The following is a 12,966-nucleotide window of genomic DNA, read 5'->3' as shown; positions in this document are numbered from 1 at the left end:
CCGTCGTCAAGAGCTCGTGAGTTCCGTGTCTTCCTGAATTCCCGAAATCCGCCCATTCGGCGGAGTATTATTTTCTGGTTTATTCCGCACCACCTCAGTTCACGCACACATGTGGACGCGCCGAATACCCAGTTTACCGGGACAGAGAACAGAAGATGGGTCTTAAAACAGAATGTCGAAATTTATCACCTGAGACTGAGATCTACTGGCCGGACATCAATCTCTGATACAGAGGAAGTTGCCGATTTATAGTGAGAAATTTGGTCTACGCCTTGAAAGAACTTCGGAAGGGATTTTCTATCTGTCCAATAAGAATCACGGCAATATTTCATTATTTAACATACTTTGAACGATAAACCTATAGCCTCTGACTCGATGTTCGCAAGCGTCGGGCGACTGTGGATATCGCTTGGTGTTCATCGGCTTGACTCTCCCAGAAACGAGGTAACGATCTTGCAACCTCCATCATTCTTTGGAGACTGACGATGCCCCGAGAGGCATGGACTATTGGTACATCATTTCCAGGTTGGTTCAGAGAGGTGTTGAAGACCTCGAGGGACATTGGTCCTTTATACCCCGTCGCAAGCACAGCAGCGGCTACGAGCTCCACGGGCATATACCCCCCTAGTGATTGCTCTAAAGGGTACAGACGATGGTTTCTCGACCAGGGGAGAAGAGCTGGGGTGTCTGGGTCGGTCGGTGGATGGAATGTTGCTGGATTCACTAGCTCCGCGTCGCCGCACTGGAAAAAGAAGATTCGGTCTCCTGGAACGGTGCGCGCCAGAGATGCCATAGATCCGGCGAGGACATCAAGGGACTCCTCCAGAGTCGGATAGATGCGCCCATGTCCGGCTGGGTTGTAAGGGTCTGCAAACTCCACAGCTAGGACATTGAATGCATCGACGATCAGTCCAACATTTGGACGGTTGGCGAACCTCACCGCTTCCCACGAGGCTGACCATGTGTTTCTTGTCGCCCAGGACAGACCCTCATAGCCGATCTTGAGCATACGTCCTCCATCCTTCCTTGCATATGCAGCAGCCATGTCGCCCAGCTCTGCGAGATCTCGAGCCACGGTCTTCAGGTCAGATGTTACTCCTTCATCGGTGCGAATATTGGCGCACATGAACACGAGATCGGTGTCGAAGGCACGCATAAACGGGAACCGCTTGGCAACCAAGTCGAGGGTTGCTCGGCGTTCCTCGGGGTCTTTCACACCCTCGATCTTCCGCAGAGGCTGGGTACAAGCAATGCGCATTCCCAACGATTTCACAAGATCACCCAGCTTGCCTGCAACGCGGAGATTCTCAGGAGTTGGCTCCCATAGTTGATCGCCGGGAAGTCCGTGTTCCTCCAGATAGGCAGCCCAGCACTCGTCGAAGAGGTCAATCCATTGGTAACCGGCCTTGGCAGCTGCTTCGAGTCGGGGAGTGAGCCGGTGCTCTCTCCAATTTCCGAGAGACAAAGTGGCGATGCCAAACTCATTCATGCTTGCGGGAGGCCAGGTAGAGGATATTGTGTAGGACTTGAAGGATCAAGGATGATGAGGAGTCAGAGTCAGAGTAATCGCTTGATGGTTGCTAATTCCGTGATATTATTAAGTTGGATGGATGATCGAATATCCGTGGAGAGTCTGGAGACCCGCGCCACCAAACCCCACCCCCGCAGACCGGCATTTTAAAAAAAGATGCCGGGGTTTCGAGGAACGAGTTGATATAGTTTATAGAAGCATGTCGCATGCCAGGCATTGATATCGAGGCAGAACTTCCAGAATCAATGAGAAGAGTATGAAGAAAATAAGATTGATCATCCTCAATGCAGTCCACTCAACGGCCAAAAATAACGCATCGATGGCCCCGAAACGGAGGGTAGAGGTTGCAGCTTCGACGAGTGGAATATCCCGTCGAGATAGAGAATGGACATTGTGAGATCAGACCAAGGTCGCTTTCCTTTGTGGTTGAGGTTGAGAACTGGAGAATGGATGATTGTGTTGAAAGGGAAAACCTCGGAATATCGGCGGACTCCGGTCCCCGGACTGGCCAGTTGTCGGATGACTCAGCTTCCCCCGTCCCGAGGTGATTTCCAGTTGCCCCGCAGTCTCGCTGTCGTGCTCAATTGACTCCTCCTTCTTATTCTTTCCGTTCTTACTCTCATTCACAATCTCTCCCATCTTTCTCGATCATAATTCAGCATATACTCAAAATGGCTACCCTCAAGTCCGGTGACGCGTTCCCCAGTGACGTCGTCTTCAAGTGAGTGCCTCCACAGTGTCTCGGACCCTTGGAGCTATCCCCCACAGTACTGTACCTCCAGAAGCTCCGCTAACAACTCCCCGTCTGCAGATACATCCCCTGGTCGGAAGAGAGCGGTGATATTAAGGCCTGCGGTATCCCTATTAACTACAATGCCTCGAAGGAATGGGCGGGCAAGAAGGTTGTCCTGTTCTCCGTTCCCGGTGAGTCTCCAAATGTTTCCCCCCTCCCCCGTCTATCTGTTTTGGCCAATGGATCAAGGACTGACGATCAGGAATTTGAAACCTCTAGGTGCTTTCACCCCCACCTGCTCCGTGAACCACATGCCCGGATACATTAAGAACCTGCCCCAGCTCCGCGCAAAGGGTGTGGATATCGTTGCCGTCGTGGCTTTCAACGACCCCTTCGTCATGAGCGCCTGGGGCAAAGCCAACGAGGTTCGCAGAGATGAGATCGTGAGTATTACCCGCCTTATATGAGTACCTTGGTCAATCAGTAACAATTTTGGGGGGGGAATAGCTTTTCCTCTCTGATCCCGATGCTCAGTTCTCTAAGAGCATTGGCTGGGCTGATGAGGCATCCGGACGCACTAGTCGCTATGCTATTGTCATTGACCACGGCAAGGTCAGCTATGCGCAAATCGAGACCGAGAGGGGCGCCGTCAAGGTAGGAGCATCCCGTTCCCCACCCCCTCTGATAAAAGCTAATGGACTTTGTAGAAATCGGGTGCCGACGCTGTCCTGGCATCTCTGTGAACGGGACCCTAGAAAACGAGATTGATCTCGTTTGCAAGTATTAACCAGCGGCCAGCCATGCGTAATGCGTTCCTCGGTCGTTATCCATAATTGTCGCTCATTGAAAGAGTCCATAGATAGAATACCTAAGCATCGCAATAGACGATGTATGTCCATGAATTCAAGTATGCGCAAAGAAGCTTCCAGACCCTGCTGGAGTATATACATCACAGGGGTAAATCTATATGCAAGAACGTCAAATCATCACGTTTAAAACAAAAGGAGGCAGTGATTTTCCGAGAAGAGGAAAGGAGCTTCAAAGGGTATCTCGTCAATAACGCAAATCTTTGGAAAAGGCGCGGTCATGGACATGCAGTTCCAATCCAACCGAAGCACAATCCTCGTGCAATAACTCTGCAGCTTGCATAATCTTGGCCTTGATGGTGTGATCGGTGCGGCTAGACACCGGGACGCTCGTGTCACCAAGTTCATCGCCCGAGGCATTCTGGAATGCCCCCTCGACATCCAAGTATCGGAGGCGAGGGAATCGAGAGGGACGGTTCTTAACAACAGTCCGGAGTTGTGAGACTAGCATACCCATATGTCGCTCCTCACATCCTTCGATGTAAAGGGTCTCGAGTGATCCAGGTAAGCAATTCAGGAGAGGAGTCGTTGGTTCGTTTTGATATCGAATGTCGAGGAGATTGGGCAAGCGAACGCGAATCTCTCGAAGGGCGGAAAAATCAGCTAAAGATCCAAACCATTCATCGTGGGTCTGATTAAGTCCGGCAGATGTGAAAGGATAATGATCCCCGTAGTGGTCCAGCCACAATGTCTGGAGGGTCCGTTTGCTGCGAGTCAAAGAGTGATAGAAAGCACTCGGTAGATAGCCGTGAGAGGCAAGATGCGAATCCGAGTGCTGATATTTGAACGACTTCAGATCTGTACACGAGGATATCAAGGCTTCCATGCCATGGTTACCACTGCTATGACGCAGGTCTATCTCGGTGATCGAGGAAAGGCCCGAATGCGATTGCTCAGTTTCCTCTACATCAAAGTCTGACTCGTCCGAGGTCGGATCCACCACCGAGTTGGCAACCAGTGAGCGCATGGAAGATAACCGGAAGAATGACAATAGGAGAGCTGATGAAGTTTGATGATAGTCATTTCCTGCATCCTCTTGCGCTGCGGAATGATCAACGTCCTCTTGATGATGTAAAGAGACTTTGCGCAAGTGCTGAAAACCGGGCTGCGATTGGAACGGTCTCTCGCCATTGATTGCCCGCTGCATGATGTGGTTCAAGCAGATGGGATGCGTATAATAAACGATATGAAGCTGCCGAAGCTGGGTCAATAGTGGCAGCATTAATGCAATCCACGCATCACCCCGACCTGTGGCAAGATGCTCGTTCCATTGTGCCGTTTCGTCAGGGGAATATGAGGAGACTTCGACACAATCTTTTAATGTGGTGGACCTTTGCAGCGATTGCCAATCTTCTTGGGGGATTAGGTCCCTTTGCCAACCACTCAGGTCAAGCTCGCGTACTGCTCTTGTAAGTGGCGGGCGTTTGGTGATGGCGCAAAGGAACGAGTAAGCATCGCGCCAATTGTTTAGCCGAACCACCCGGTAGAGAAGGGAGACAAAGAGGTCATGGAAGTGACGGGAGACAAAAATAAGATTCCAGCGATCTGTATGGCTTTCCAGATGTTCACCAACTAAAAGCAGCACGTCGTTGGGTAGATGAAGTGAACGGGTCATCATGGAAGGATATACAGTGGACTCGAGAGTCATGTTTGTGGAATCTTCCACTGGAGATTCATGGTCTTCATAAACGGTCAACTTTTCAAAAGACCGGTCGCATCACTTCGGGGATATAAGGGTGATTTCGGAGAGGAAAAGATGAATTCTTTCGCGAAAGGCAAAAGTCAAAAAGTGTGAAGCATCCACTGATAAGCGGCTTATCAAGTGGGGAGACGAGGAATTGTTTGACTGGTTCAAATCTATGCAAAGACACGAAAGAGTGCCTTAGAGGAGAGTCACTCTGCCCTCGATTGGTCCACTTCTTTCCACTCTACGATTGTATTGGACCATAGTAACCCCGGTGGATGTATAAAGGTGGTATTTTGGAACACAACGGGGCGTTGGAATCGTCGGCAGCGGAGCCTTTGGTGGAATTGTGGATGAAATTTCTTTCCTACTCCACCATGCGGTCATCAAATTCGCCGCTGCGCAAATGTCACGAAACTAAATACGTCGTAATAGTAATAAACATGATCGTTTAGTACTAATTGATAAGGAATAATTCGAGATCAAAGTAGAGATATCCCTCCCTTCCCTCTTCGAGACTCATTTCTGCACAGAAGATATCGAGTTTTAACGAAAGTCGTTAGCATCTACTAGTGTGGGCGGGTTATCGCGTGTCTACAGAATCTCTGGTCTCATTGCAGTCACCGAGGTCCTTGATATGGCTGTAAATCGTACATCTTTTACGATTGCCGTTCTACAGTAGAGTGAATCACATCCTCTTTTGCTTTTCATGTTCCGCTAGTTCTTCCACCTTCGTCATGATCGCCCTCTACTGCTGCAAGTGCCCGTCGACTAGCCTTGGCGGCCGAAATAGTCAAGTCTGCCGAGAATTGGTCCGGAATGATGGTCGTGCTATGGTCACTGGTTGTCTTTGGATATTGATGGGTAAGACAAAAACTAGTCCCAATGCCATTTTTCTCACTTTCCAGAGCGAGCTCTAGAAGTCAGGTTTAAGACAGAAGGGTATTCTGTCGCAGCAAATACGGAGAGGAGAACCTATCCATTCTAAATACGCTCACGATCTTGTTCATGGCGTATTTACGTGGTGGTATGCCTAGGTGGGAAAAAAATCTCTTACGAGTAGATCTGTGTGTTTTTATTTGAAATTATTCTGGATACTCCATCGCCTGTGAATTTCAGACGAAGGATCAAAGTTCGTAGTAATACACTTGGAAAAATAAGGTCTGTCATGCCTAGAAGCACACCTTGAAGTATAAGAAAGACTCCAGTAACTATGCCGCAACTAAAGGAATAGAGTGAAGAGGGCCTCATCCATTTGATCGCTCAATATGGCGCTTTCTGTGGATATACGGATATGGACTCGATGCAGGGATAGATGAAATTGCGCTTGACGAAGAATAGGAATAGGTAGAGGTGGCAGTGGTTATTGTGGTGGGCTCAACAGTGGGCGGGGCGGTAGTAGGCGAATAAGTAGTATAGGGTCGTGGTAGAGGGGTGGACGTGACCTTGGTCGTCGTCTTTCTCGAGGAGCCTGCTGCGTTTGAAGGTGCACCAAAGCCAGTACACATGGAAGGAAGAGGCATAGTGAGAGACTGTAAGATGCCGGAAATGTTAGGGTTCTGCGTTTCTGTGTCGCAAATTTGACTGGGAATAGACATACAGCAATGGCTTTGCTCAAGAATGGCTCATTCTCATCGCCTGCTTGGGAGGCTTCGACGTTCAGATTCACTCCGGCGGACGGTGCAACCTTCACGCCGAAATGATGATTTTCGGGGTCGTCAGGGCACACTGCACCGGATGCTGTCGAGGAGGATAATTAGTTAGCGAGAAAAGTCTTTGCTATCTCCGCTGCATCAGGAAACCTATGCATTGAGATATTGACTTACAAGATGCCACAGTCAGTGTCGCTCCAGCCCAGGGCTCTAGATCCAAGCCAATCTCAAATCCAGTATCTATTCGCTTGTTAGAATCTTTCGTGTGAAATAGGCAAATGGTAGCTACTCACTCAAAGCTTCCAATGCCAGTTCCATAGCGGCCTTAGTGTTGACTTTGATTCCACCGCTGATGGAAGCGTCCACGGTGATCGGCTTCTTGGTAACCTTAGGAGTCCACCCACTCGCGGACAAATCTGGAGAGGTCAAGTCAATCTTCAATTCTGCCGAGTCCTCGAGGCCGATGGAGACGCCCGTTGACACACCCGCAGTGCCAATGATCGGACCCAGCGCATAACCCCAGCTAAACACAATCTCGGGCCCAAGATCTAAAATTCCTCCGGGAATGGTCAGTCCGTCGATGGGAATCTTACCGAGCTCCATTTCATCGGTCTTGGTACCAGTGAAATTGGCGCTTAGTCCCAAACGAGGATTGAAATTGGCAGAGACTCCCTGGGGGCTCAGGGTCATCGAAACTCCCGTGGGAATGAATAGCTCCGTCTTGAGTTCAAACTGAAACTCAAACTCGCCCTTGGTGCCACAATCATCACAGTCATATGTGAACTTGAAATCTCCCATTGAGAAGGACTTGCTGCTCAGGGGCAAAGCGTGATTGAAATCAAGAGAGAAGGTTTTATCAATATCACGCTTCTCGGACGAAGGGTGGCCACCAACGAACAACTCATACGTATGTGCAACGGTCTTCCAATCTGATACGTATCCAATAACACTGATCATATTCTTTGCATCGTTGAACAGTACGTTGGAAACGACAAAGGGCAACCGATGTTGATTCCAGCCACAATGGCCATTTCCGGCAACCAAAACAAACCTTCGTTCATCGGCATCGTTGACCCATTGCCAGAGGCGCTGACCATACTGATAAGATCTCTCATCCTTGAAATCCATGGTCATGCTCTTGTTGGTACACTCCGTGGACCGTAGTAAGGGTTGGAACTTCTCCATGGAAATGATGTTCTCTGCATCTCCTGGCATATGGACTGTCAGATTACCCAGCGCGGATCGGCCATTTTGAGATCCTGTATGAACACATCTTAGCGAGTTTTCACCTTATGAAGCCAACATTATATAGTGGCACATACCTCCCCAAAGAAAGGTTTCGCTGCTGAGAAGATCGAGAACGGAAAAGTCATCATCCCTGGTGGCGTGTCGTCCGGTTTCAATCAAAGACGACGCTATCGGCTGTAGCTCGAATGATAGAGCAATTTGATAGAAAGGAGATAACAAAAGGCCAGGGATAAGCCAGGAGAATGGTTTGGTCATGTTTCCTTTGGACAACCACATTTATAGACAGGCTAAGGTCAATGAAGAAATGAGCGACTTGATTAATGAGAGACTATGGATCGATGGCAGATGTCAGGAGAGATTTTCATTATATACACAGTTTTCCTGAGTTCAGAGTAAACGCATGCCGCACATTTGACAAGGGTTTCGATATACCTGAACAAGACTTCTTCGCCCGAGCGATGAAGATCCAAGTGGAGTCCATCGTGTTCTCCCGCGTTGCACAAGCCTCGTAGTGGCTGTCAACGGCCGCCCTCTCCCCACCTCGTGTTCCTGGACTTGGAACAGGGGACGATACCCTTCGCAGCTTTTTAGTATAGGATGGTCTGGAAGGAGCAAGCCATGGCAAGATCAAGCCCCGGTTTGGGATATAGAGCACAATACTGATGTCCTGTAGTTCAGAATCTCTTTCTGCAAAGGTTTGCAGACCACTGGCCCAGAGCAATCGACGGCGAGTTGTTCTAATTTGAGCCGTTGGTCATCGCACCTGAATATCCTAGTCGACTTGTCTGAGTATTGAAACGGCCCCAAAGATGACCACAATGGGCCCCATGATCGATCCAATGAAACGGCGTGGGAAGGAGGATGGTCGTATCTATTGTTATCTTTTCTCCTGTCGATCGTGTAGATCATCTCGTATAAGATACATGGAGATCAACTTGTACCATTCGTAAATGTCAATGCAAACTTTAAGATCGCATTTTGATGCTGTGTTTGGGTAAGCGTTTTCACAACGCTCATTAGTAGTTTAGGAACTATTTTTAGCGCATCCTTGCCCATTTCTCCGAAGATCAATATTACAAGTACAAGTCAAGTCGAAGATTTGCTAGGCTGGTTATCCAGTCATTCTCCACTATCTCTTGCCAAATGGCATGCCTGGTTATGCTTTATGATAGTGTTATTGAGTAGATCTCGTGGATTACTGCGGTATTTTGACTCATAAGCACTCAAGGTCTATGTCTGTTCAAGTTATTGAAAATTTGTGGTCGGGTGCATGTAGCCCCTTGAAATTGGTTAATAAACGATGGGAGTAAAAGACAATAATCAGCCACGCTCCAACGCCCAAATGCAACTCGTTCCTGAAGAACTCAACAAGCAGCGGCAGCCGTTGCACCTTGAAAGTCCAAATACCACAGATGCAAGGCCGATGTGACAGTCAGGATCTCCCAAACTTCGCCGAAAATGCCCGTGAGTCCAGTGCCCATGAAGGCAAACCGAAATCCCTTCGTCATACTCCATGAGGCATTGTGAGCGAGAAGTGCGACAATTTCCGTTCCATCGCTGGCAACGCCCATTTCTCGTTCGTTTCTACTCCCTCCGGCGCTGGTGACGAGCCCGGATAGCCACACCAGCTTCCAACCGTAGGAATGACCCGTAGCAAGCTCTTTGATCTCATTTCCTTGTGTCTTCCGCCATTCAAATCGTTCTCGCCCAGCTCCCTTCCCTGTCCCTTGGGTCTCGAAGGTGTACGTCGGGGAAACGTGTTTCGAAGGCGCAGGAACCATCTGCACGTCGATCGCATTCGTGTGATGGCCGTGTTGGCGAGGGGGCAGCGCGATGTCAACGGGCCTAATCCGACCCCATTTGTCGGACTTGAGCGTTGCCATGATGGGGTCTTCCTTGGTTGGGCCGTCATATAGAATCAGTGATGGCTTGTTCCCAAACACGGAAGCAGGGATTGTCACTGCGAACATTTTCTGTTCGGCGGTCGGGCCCAGATGAAAGGTGGAGGTCATTTTCCATTCAAAGTAGCCGTTCAATGTGGGCGGAAACTTGGCCATTGCATCTTGAAGAGTCTTGAAGTCTCCAGAGGATTGATTGTAGGTAGCCGCTTCGTACTGGGGGACTTGCTCTTCGCGGCTCTGGCCGTGTTGAACGTATTCTGTATAGGGAGGTGGTGAGGGGTCCATGGTCTCTTCGAGGATATTCACCCCGGGTCTATGCTGGCCGATCGCAACGGTGGTGATTAGTCGGTGGCCCACGGTGTCTGGGATTCGAGAAAGGATGTAAGGTGGTCTAGATGAGGGTTAGTGACAAGGGTGGGAACAGCTTTTATGTTCCTGAAGAAATCCATTTCAGCTGGGCAGGGCCAACACAGCCACATCATCATAAGTTGCCCTGCCCAGTATGTGGTTTTGGGAAGAAGTTCGTTGGAGCGAAGCAGAGAGGAAGTTGGGGGCCAAGAATCCGCTGGCGCTTGGAGTCGGATCTTCCAAAAAGGGTCGGATGGCCCGCCCCGCCCTGCAGACTTGAGATTCCATGGACTTATCCAGCCAAGTCAAGGGTAAGTTAAAAGTCTTCTTCTTCCCCCCCTTTTTTTTTCTATTCGACGTATACTCAATCTCGTTTCTTGCTCATCTTCCTCGTAATATTCCCCCAGGTAGCGACTGGTGGACGCTGGTTGCTTTCGCAGAACGAGATGGAATATGAAAAGGATGTTTATTGTCGAAAAAAAAGCTATCTACTCTAGTAGAATACCACCTACAACGGAGCCTTATCATTCTACCGGACTATGTAGCTGAGATGCTATAATTGAATTCTATTCTAAAGATGTTCCCGTCTGACGCCTGGTATTCCATTACATATATCGACCCACACTCCCGTCAGACGATATTTCTCTTTTATCGACAAGGTCCATCCCTCAACAACAGGTGATGATTCATGTCAAGTGACGTTGGGAGACACCTTAAATTCCTAGGCTATACGGCTTTCCGGTAGGCATTCAAAGCCTTTCTGCTCGAGCAGGAGGTTATTCGCACAAGCCCGTCTCTTGACACCATTGTGGATGTTTGTCACTACTGGCAATAGAAAAAGCCCAGATGTACCCGGGTTCCTAGGTAGGGAATCAATACATTGTAGGTAGAGGTAAGGATATCTGCGTAACAAATCTATATTTGCCTTGAGCCTATTATTCCTTGTTTGAAGTATCGCGAGTGCAATAGTACATCGTGTGTATTGACACGGGCGATATGCTTACCACTTCGCCTTCTACATCCATGTTAGCATCCATGATGCTTTACTGGAAGGTACAGGCTGGAAACAGCAATCTTCCACCTGACTTGCGGTCACCACACGTGCTACGATTAGAAATGTCACATTGTGGGCCGAGAATCATCCTACCGAGAGCACGGGCATTGCTGAAGTGTGGAGTGTACATACTCGAAGTGAACTTTGAGACGTGTGCCTCACCTTGAGGAAAACAGCTCAGATTCGGTATAACATGGATGCAGAGTAAGTTATATGCCTTGATTGTGGAAAAGAAATCGCCCTGGAGGACGTTGGCAGGCGGTTGGATCCCCAATGCTGTGGGCTCCTGTGTATACCTGCCAAAAATAATATCTAGACCGAAGCCCATGGGAAGAAGATTGTGAATGGCGAGAAAGAAGGGGGCTATTGAAGATTGAACGTTGATCATGAAATACAGTGATTAGTATATATGGGCATTAGCCTCACGGTACAACAACACACATAACCCCCTTACGCTTACTGGTTTAGAATCTGGCGTTTTATATTACCCTGCCTCTTCGGGTCCTTGCAGCCTTTTGTTCATAGGCCGTTATACCTGTAAGCTGGCAACTGATCAGACCGTACTCGACTTGGACATATGGAGTCTCTCTTTCCCCGGAAGGATATGAGTGACGGATGGTTAGTAGTACGGTTAGAGAGCAGCATTGCCGGCGCCCAGGGACCACGGAAAAGGAGATCTTGCATTGGACATATATAAGCACAGTCAAGAGGGTATTTTGGAAGGCTACAACTTCAGCGGGAGATTGGGCTTGTTTCCGAGCAGGTGCTCCTTTATTTCCCAGGCATCTTGAGTATTGGCTGCGTGCTCTAGACCAGCCAGGGCCCATGGGTAATGATAAAGAGACTGGGATGCCAATCAGACAGATCAGCTCATCTCAGCTTTGTCTAAGTCTCGACTTTGGCTGTGTTGGAAAGATGAGGTTGCACCGGCCAATTGGAAATACGAGCCTCCAATGGAAAAATAATCACCAATCAAAAGAACGGCAATCAAACCGAGTCTTTCCAAGCTCGAGAATAGACACAACCGGGGAATGGGAAAATAAATTGAAAGCTAGAAGGTCAATACGAGGTGGGACAGAGTGAAGCTTTCCCGTGGCGTCTTCGGAGACAGTACCGATGGCACCCACAAGAGCCACCCGCCGGGCGGGCGCTCCATGGCGTCTTTTTCCCTTGTAAAGGGCGTTCCACTCGGGTATGGCGTACGAGAGTGGGACCCCCGGATGGTTGAGGCTGAAGGTAGACTTGGAGATGCCGTTGGGTCAAGGCAACTCCTAAGGATTCCCGAAGGTGGATATTCCCCGAGGAACTTGTTGACACGTTACGGTCGGAAAGACGTAATTTCCGTCCGTTCGGGTTGCGTGACGGGAGTCGTACAACGTGCGAAAATGCCAGGGACAGACATCCCGACCGGTTGATTGTGTAGATCGTATACCGATTGAGAGACGGTCCTTGCGCCAGAATGGGAGAAAGGACCGAGCGGGTGAGTCGTGATCAGGGAAATAGAAATACTACAGTAGTAGTCAGAGTAATGCTCCATCGTTGACGAGGCAGAACCCATCTCAACCAGGGAAACTCATCTCGGACTCTCGGTAGGCTGACAGGACTCCTGCCCCGCTCTTCTGGGGTTGCCCATCTGGGGGAGAGAGAGAGAGCGGGGACGGTATGCCTGAATGAATGGCCAATCATGGTGATAGATCGGATACCGGGTAGGTCTTTTGAGTTTTGTCTGCGTTGGCGTGAGAAGGGATGAACGAGACAGAGGGAGATGGTGATGGCCAGTTAAAGGGGGTGGTGGTAGTCCCGTTGTAGAGTAAGTCGAGCACTCGTGACCATCACCTGCAATCAGCATGAGAGTTGGCCCTCATGAGGGAAGAAGTATGGAGTACTCCGTATACTCCGGAAGACTTCATCGACAGCAACAGCAAGCAATGGCCAAGGTCAGCCACTTC

General features: G+C 49.3%; 5 protein-coding genes across 5 annotated transcripts; 1 reads left to right on the top strand and 4 right to left on the bottom strand.

Annotated features, from left to right (window-relative positions):
• Positions 1 to 358: 358 nt before the first annotated feature.
• On the bottom strand, positions 359 to 1,489 carry N7496_007663 (sugar phosphate isomerase/epimerase family protein; the record flags this gene model as incomplete). The annotated part of the gene is made up of 1 exon (XM_056700582.1): positions 359 to 1,489. The coding sequence occupies one exon, from the start codon at positions 1,487 to 1,489 to the stop codon at positions 359 to 361; it is 1,131 nt and encodes a 376-aa protein (XP_056552645.1).
• A 713-nt stretch (positions 1,490 to 2,202) lies between these two features.
• Positions 2,203 to 3,007, top strand: N7496_007662 (peroxiredoxin family protein; the record flags this gene model as incomplete). The annotated part of the gene is made up of 5 exons (XM_056700581.1): positions 2,203 to 2,252; positions 2,343 to 2,455; positions 2,544 to 2,707; positions 2,772 to 2,918; positions 2,972 to 3,007. The coding sequence occupies 5 exons, from the start codon at positions 2,203 to 2,205 to the stop codon at positions 3,005 to 3,007; spliced, it is 510 nt and encodes a 169-aa protein (XP_056552644.1).
• Positions 3,008 to 3,317: 310 nt separating this feature from the next.
• On the bottom strand, positions 3,318 to 4,745 carry N7496_007661 (uncharacterized protein; the record flags this gene model as incomplete). The annotated part of the gene is made up of 1 exon (XM_056700580.1): positions 3,318 to 4,745. The coding sequence occupies one exon, from the start codon at positions 4,743 to 4,745 to the stop codon at positions 3,318 to 3,320; it is 1,428 nt and encodes a 475-aa protein (XP_056552643.1).
• A 1,316-nt stretch (positions 4,746 to 6,061) lies between these two features.
• N7496_007660 (uncharacterized protein) lies at positions 6,062 to 7,969 on the bottom strand (the record flags this gene model as incomplete). The annotated part of the gene is made up of 5 exons (XM_056700579.1): positions 6,062 to 6,346; positions 6,415 to 6,554; positions 6,641 to 6,706; positions 6,760 to 7,725; positions 7,789 to 7,969. 5 exons carry the CDS (start codon positions 7,967 to 7,969, stop codon positions 6,062 to 6,064), a joined length of 1,638 nt encoding a protein of 545 aa, XP_056552642.1.
• A 1,109-nt stretch (positions 7,970 to 9,078) lies between these two features.
• On the bottom strand, positions 9,079 to 9,900 carry N7496_007659 (uncharacterized protein; the record flags this gene model as incomplete). The annotated part of the gene is made up of 1 exon (XM_056700578.1): positions 9,079 to 9,900. The coding sequence occupies one exon, from the start codon at positions 9,898 to 9,900 to the stop codon at positions 9,079 to 9,081; it is 822 nt and encodes a 273-aa protein (XP_056552641.1).
• Between the last annotated feature and the right edge of the window lie 3,066 nt (positions 9,901 to 12,966).

The sequence above is a fragment of the Penicillium cataractarum genome (assembly GCF_028827025.1).
Source record: "Penicillium cataractarum strain IBT 29864 chromosome Unknown utg000007l, whole genome shotgun sequence".
NCBI lineage: Eukaryota > Fungi > Ascomycota > Eurotiomycetes > Eurotiales > Aspergillaceae > Penicillium > Penicillium cataractarum.
The sequence above is the reverse complement of the archived record's forward strand: the minus strand, read 5'-3'. Positions and strand labels throughout refer to the sequence as shown.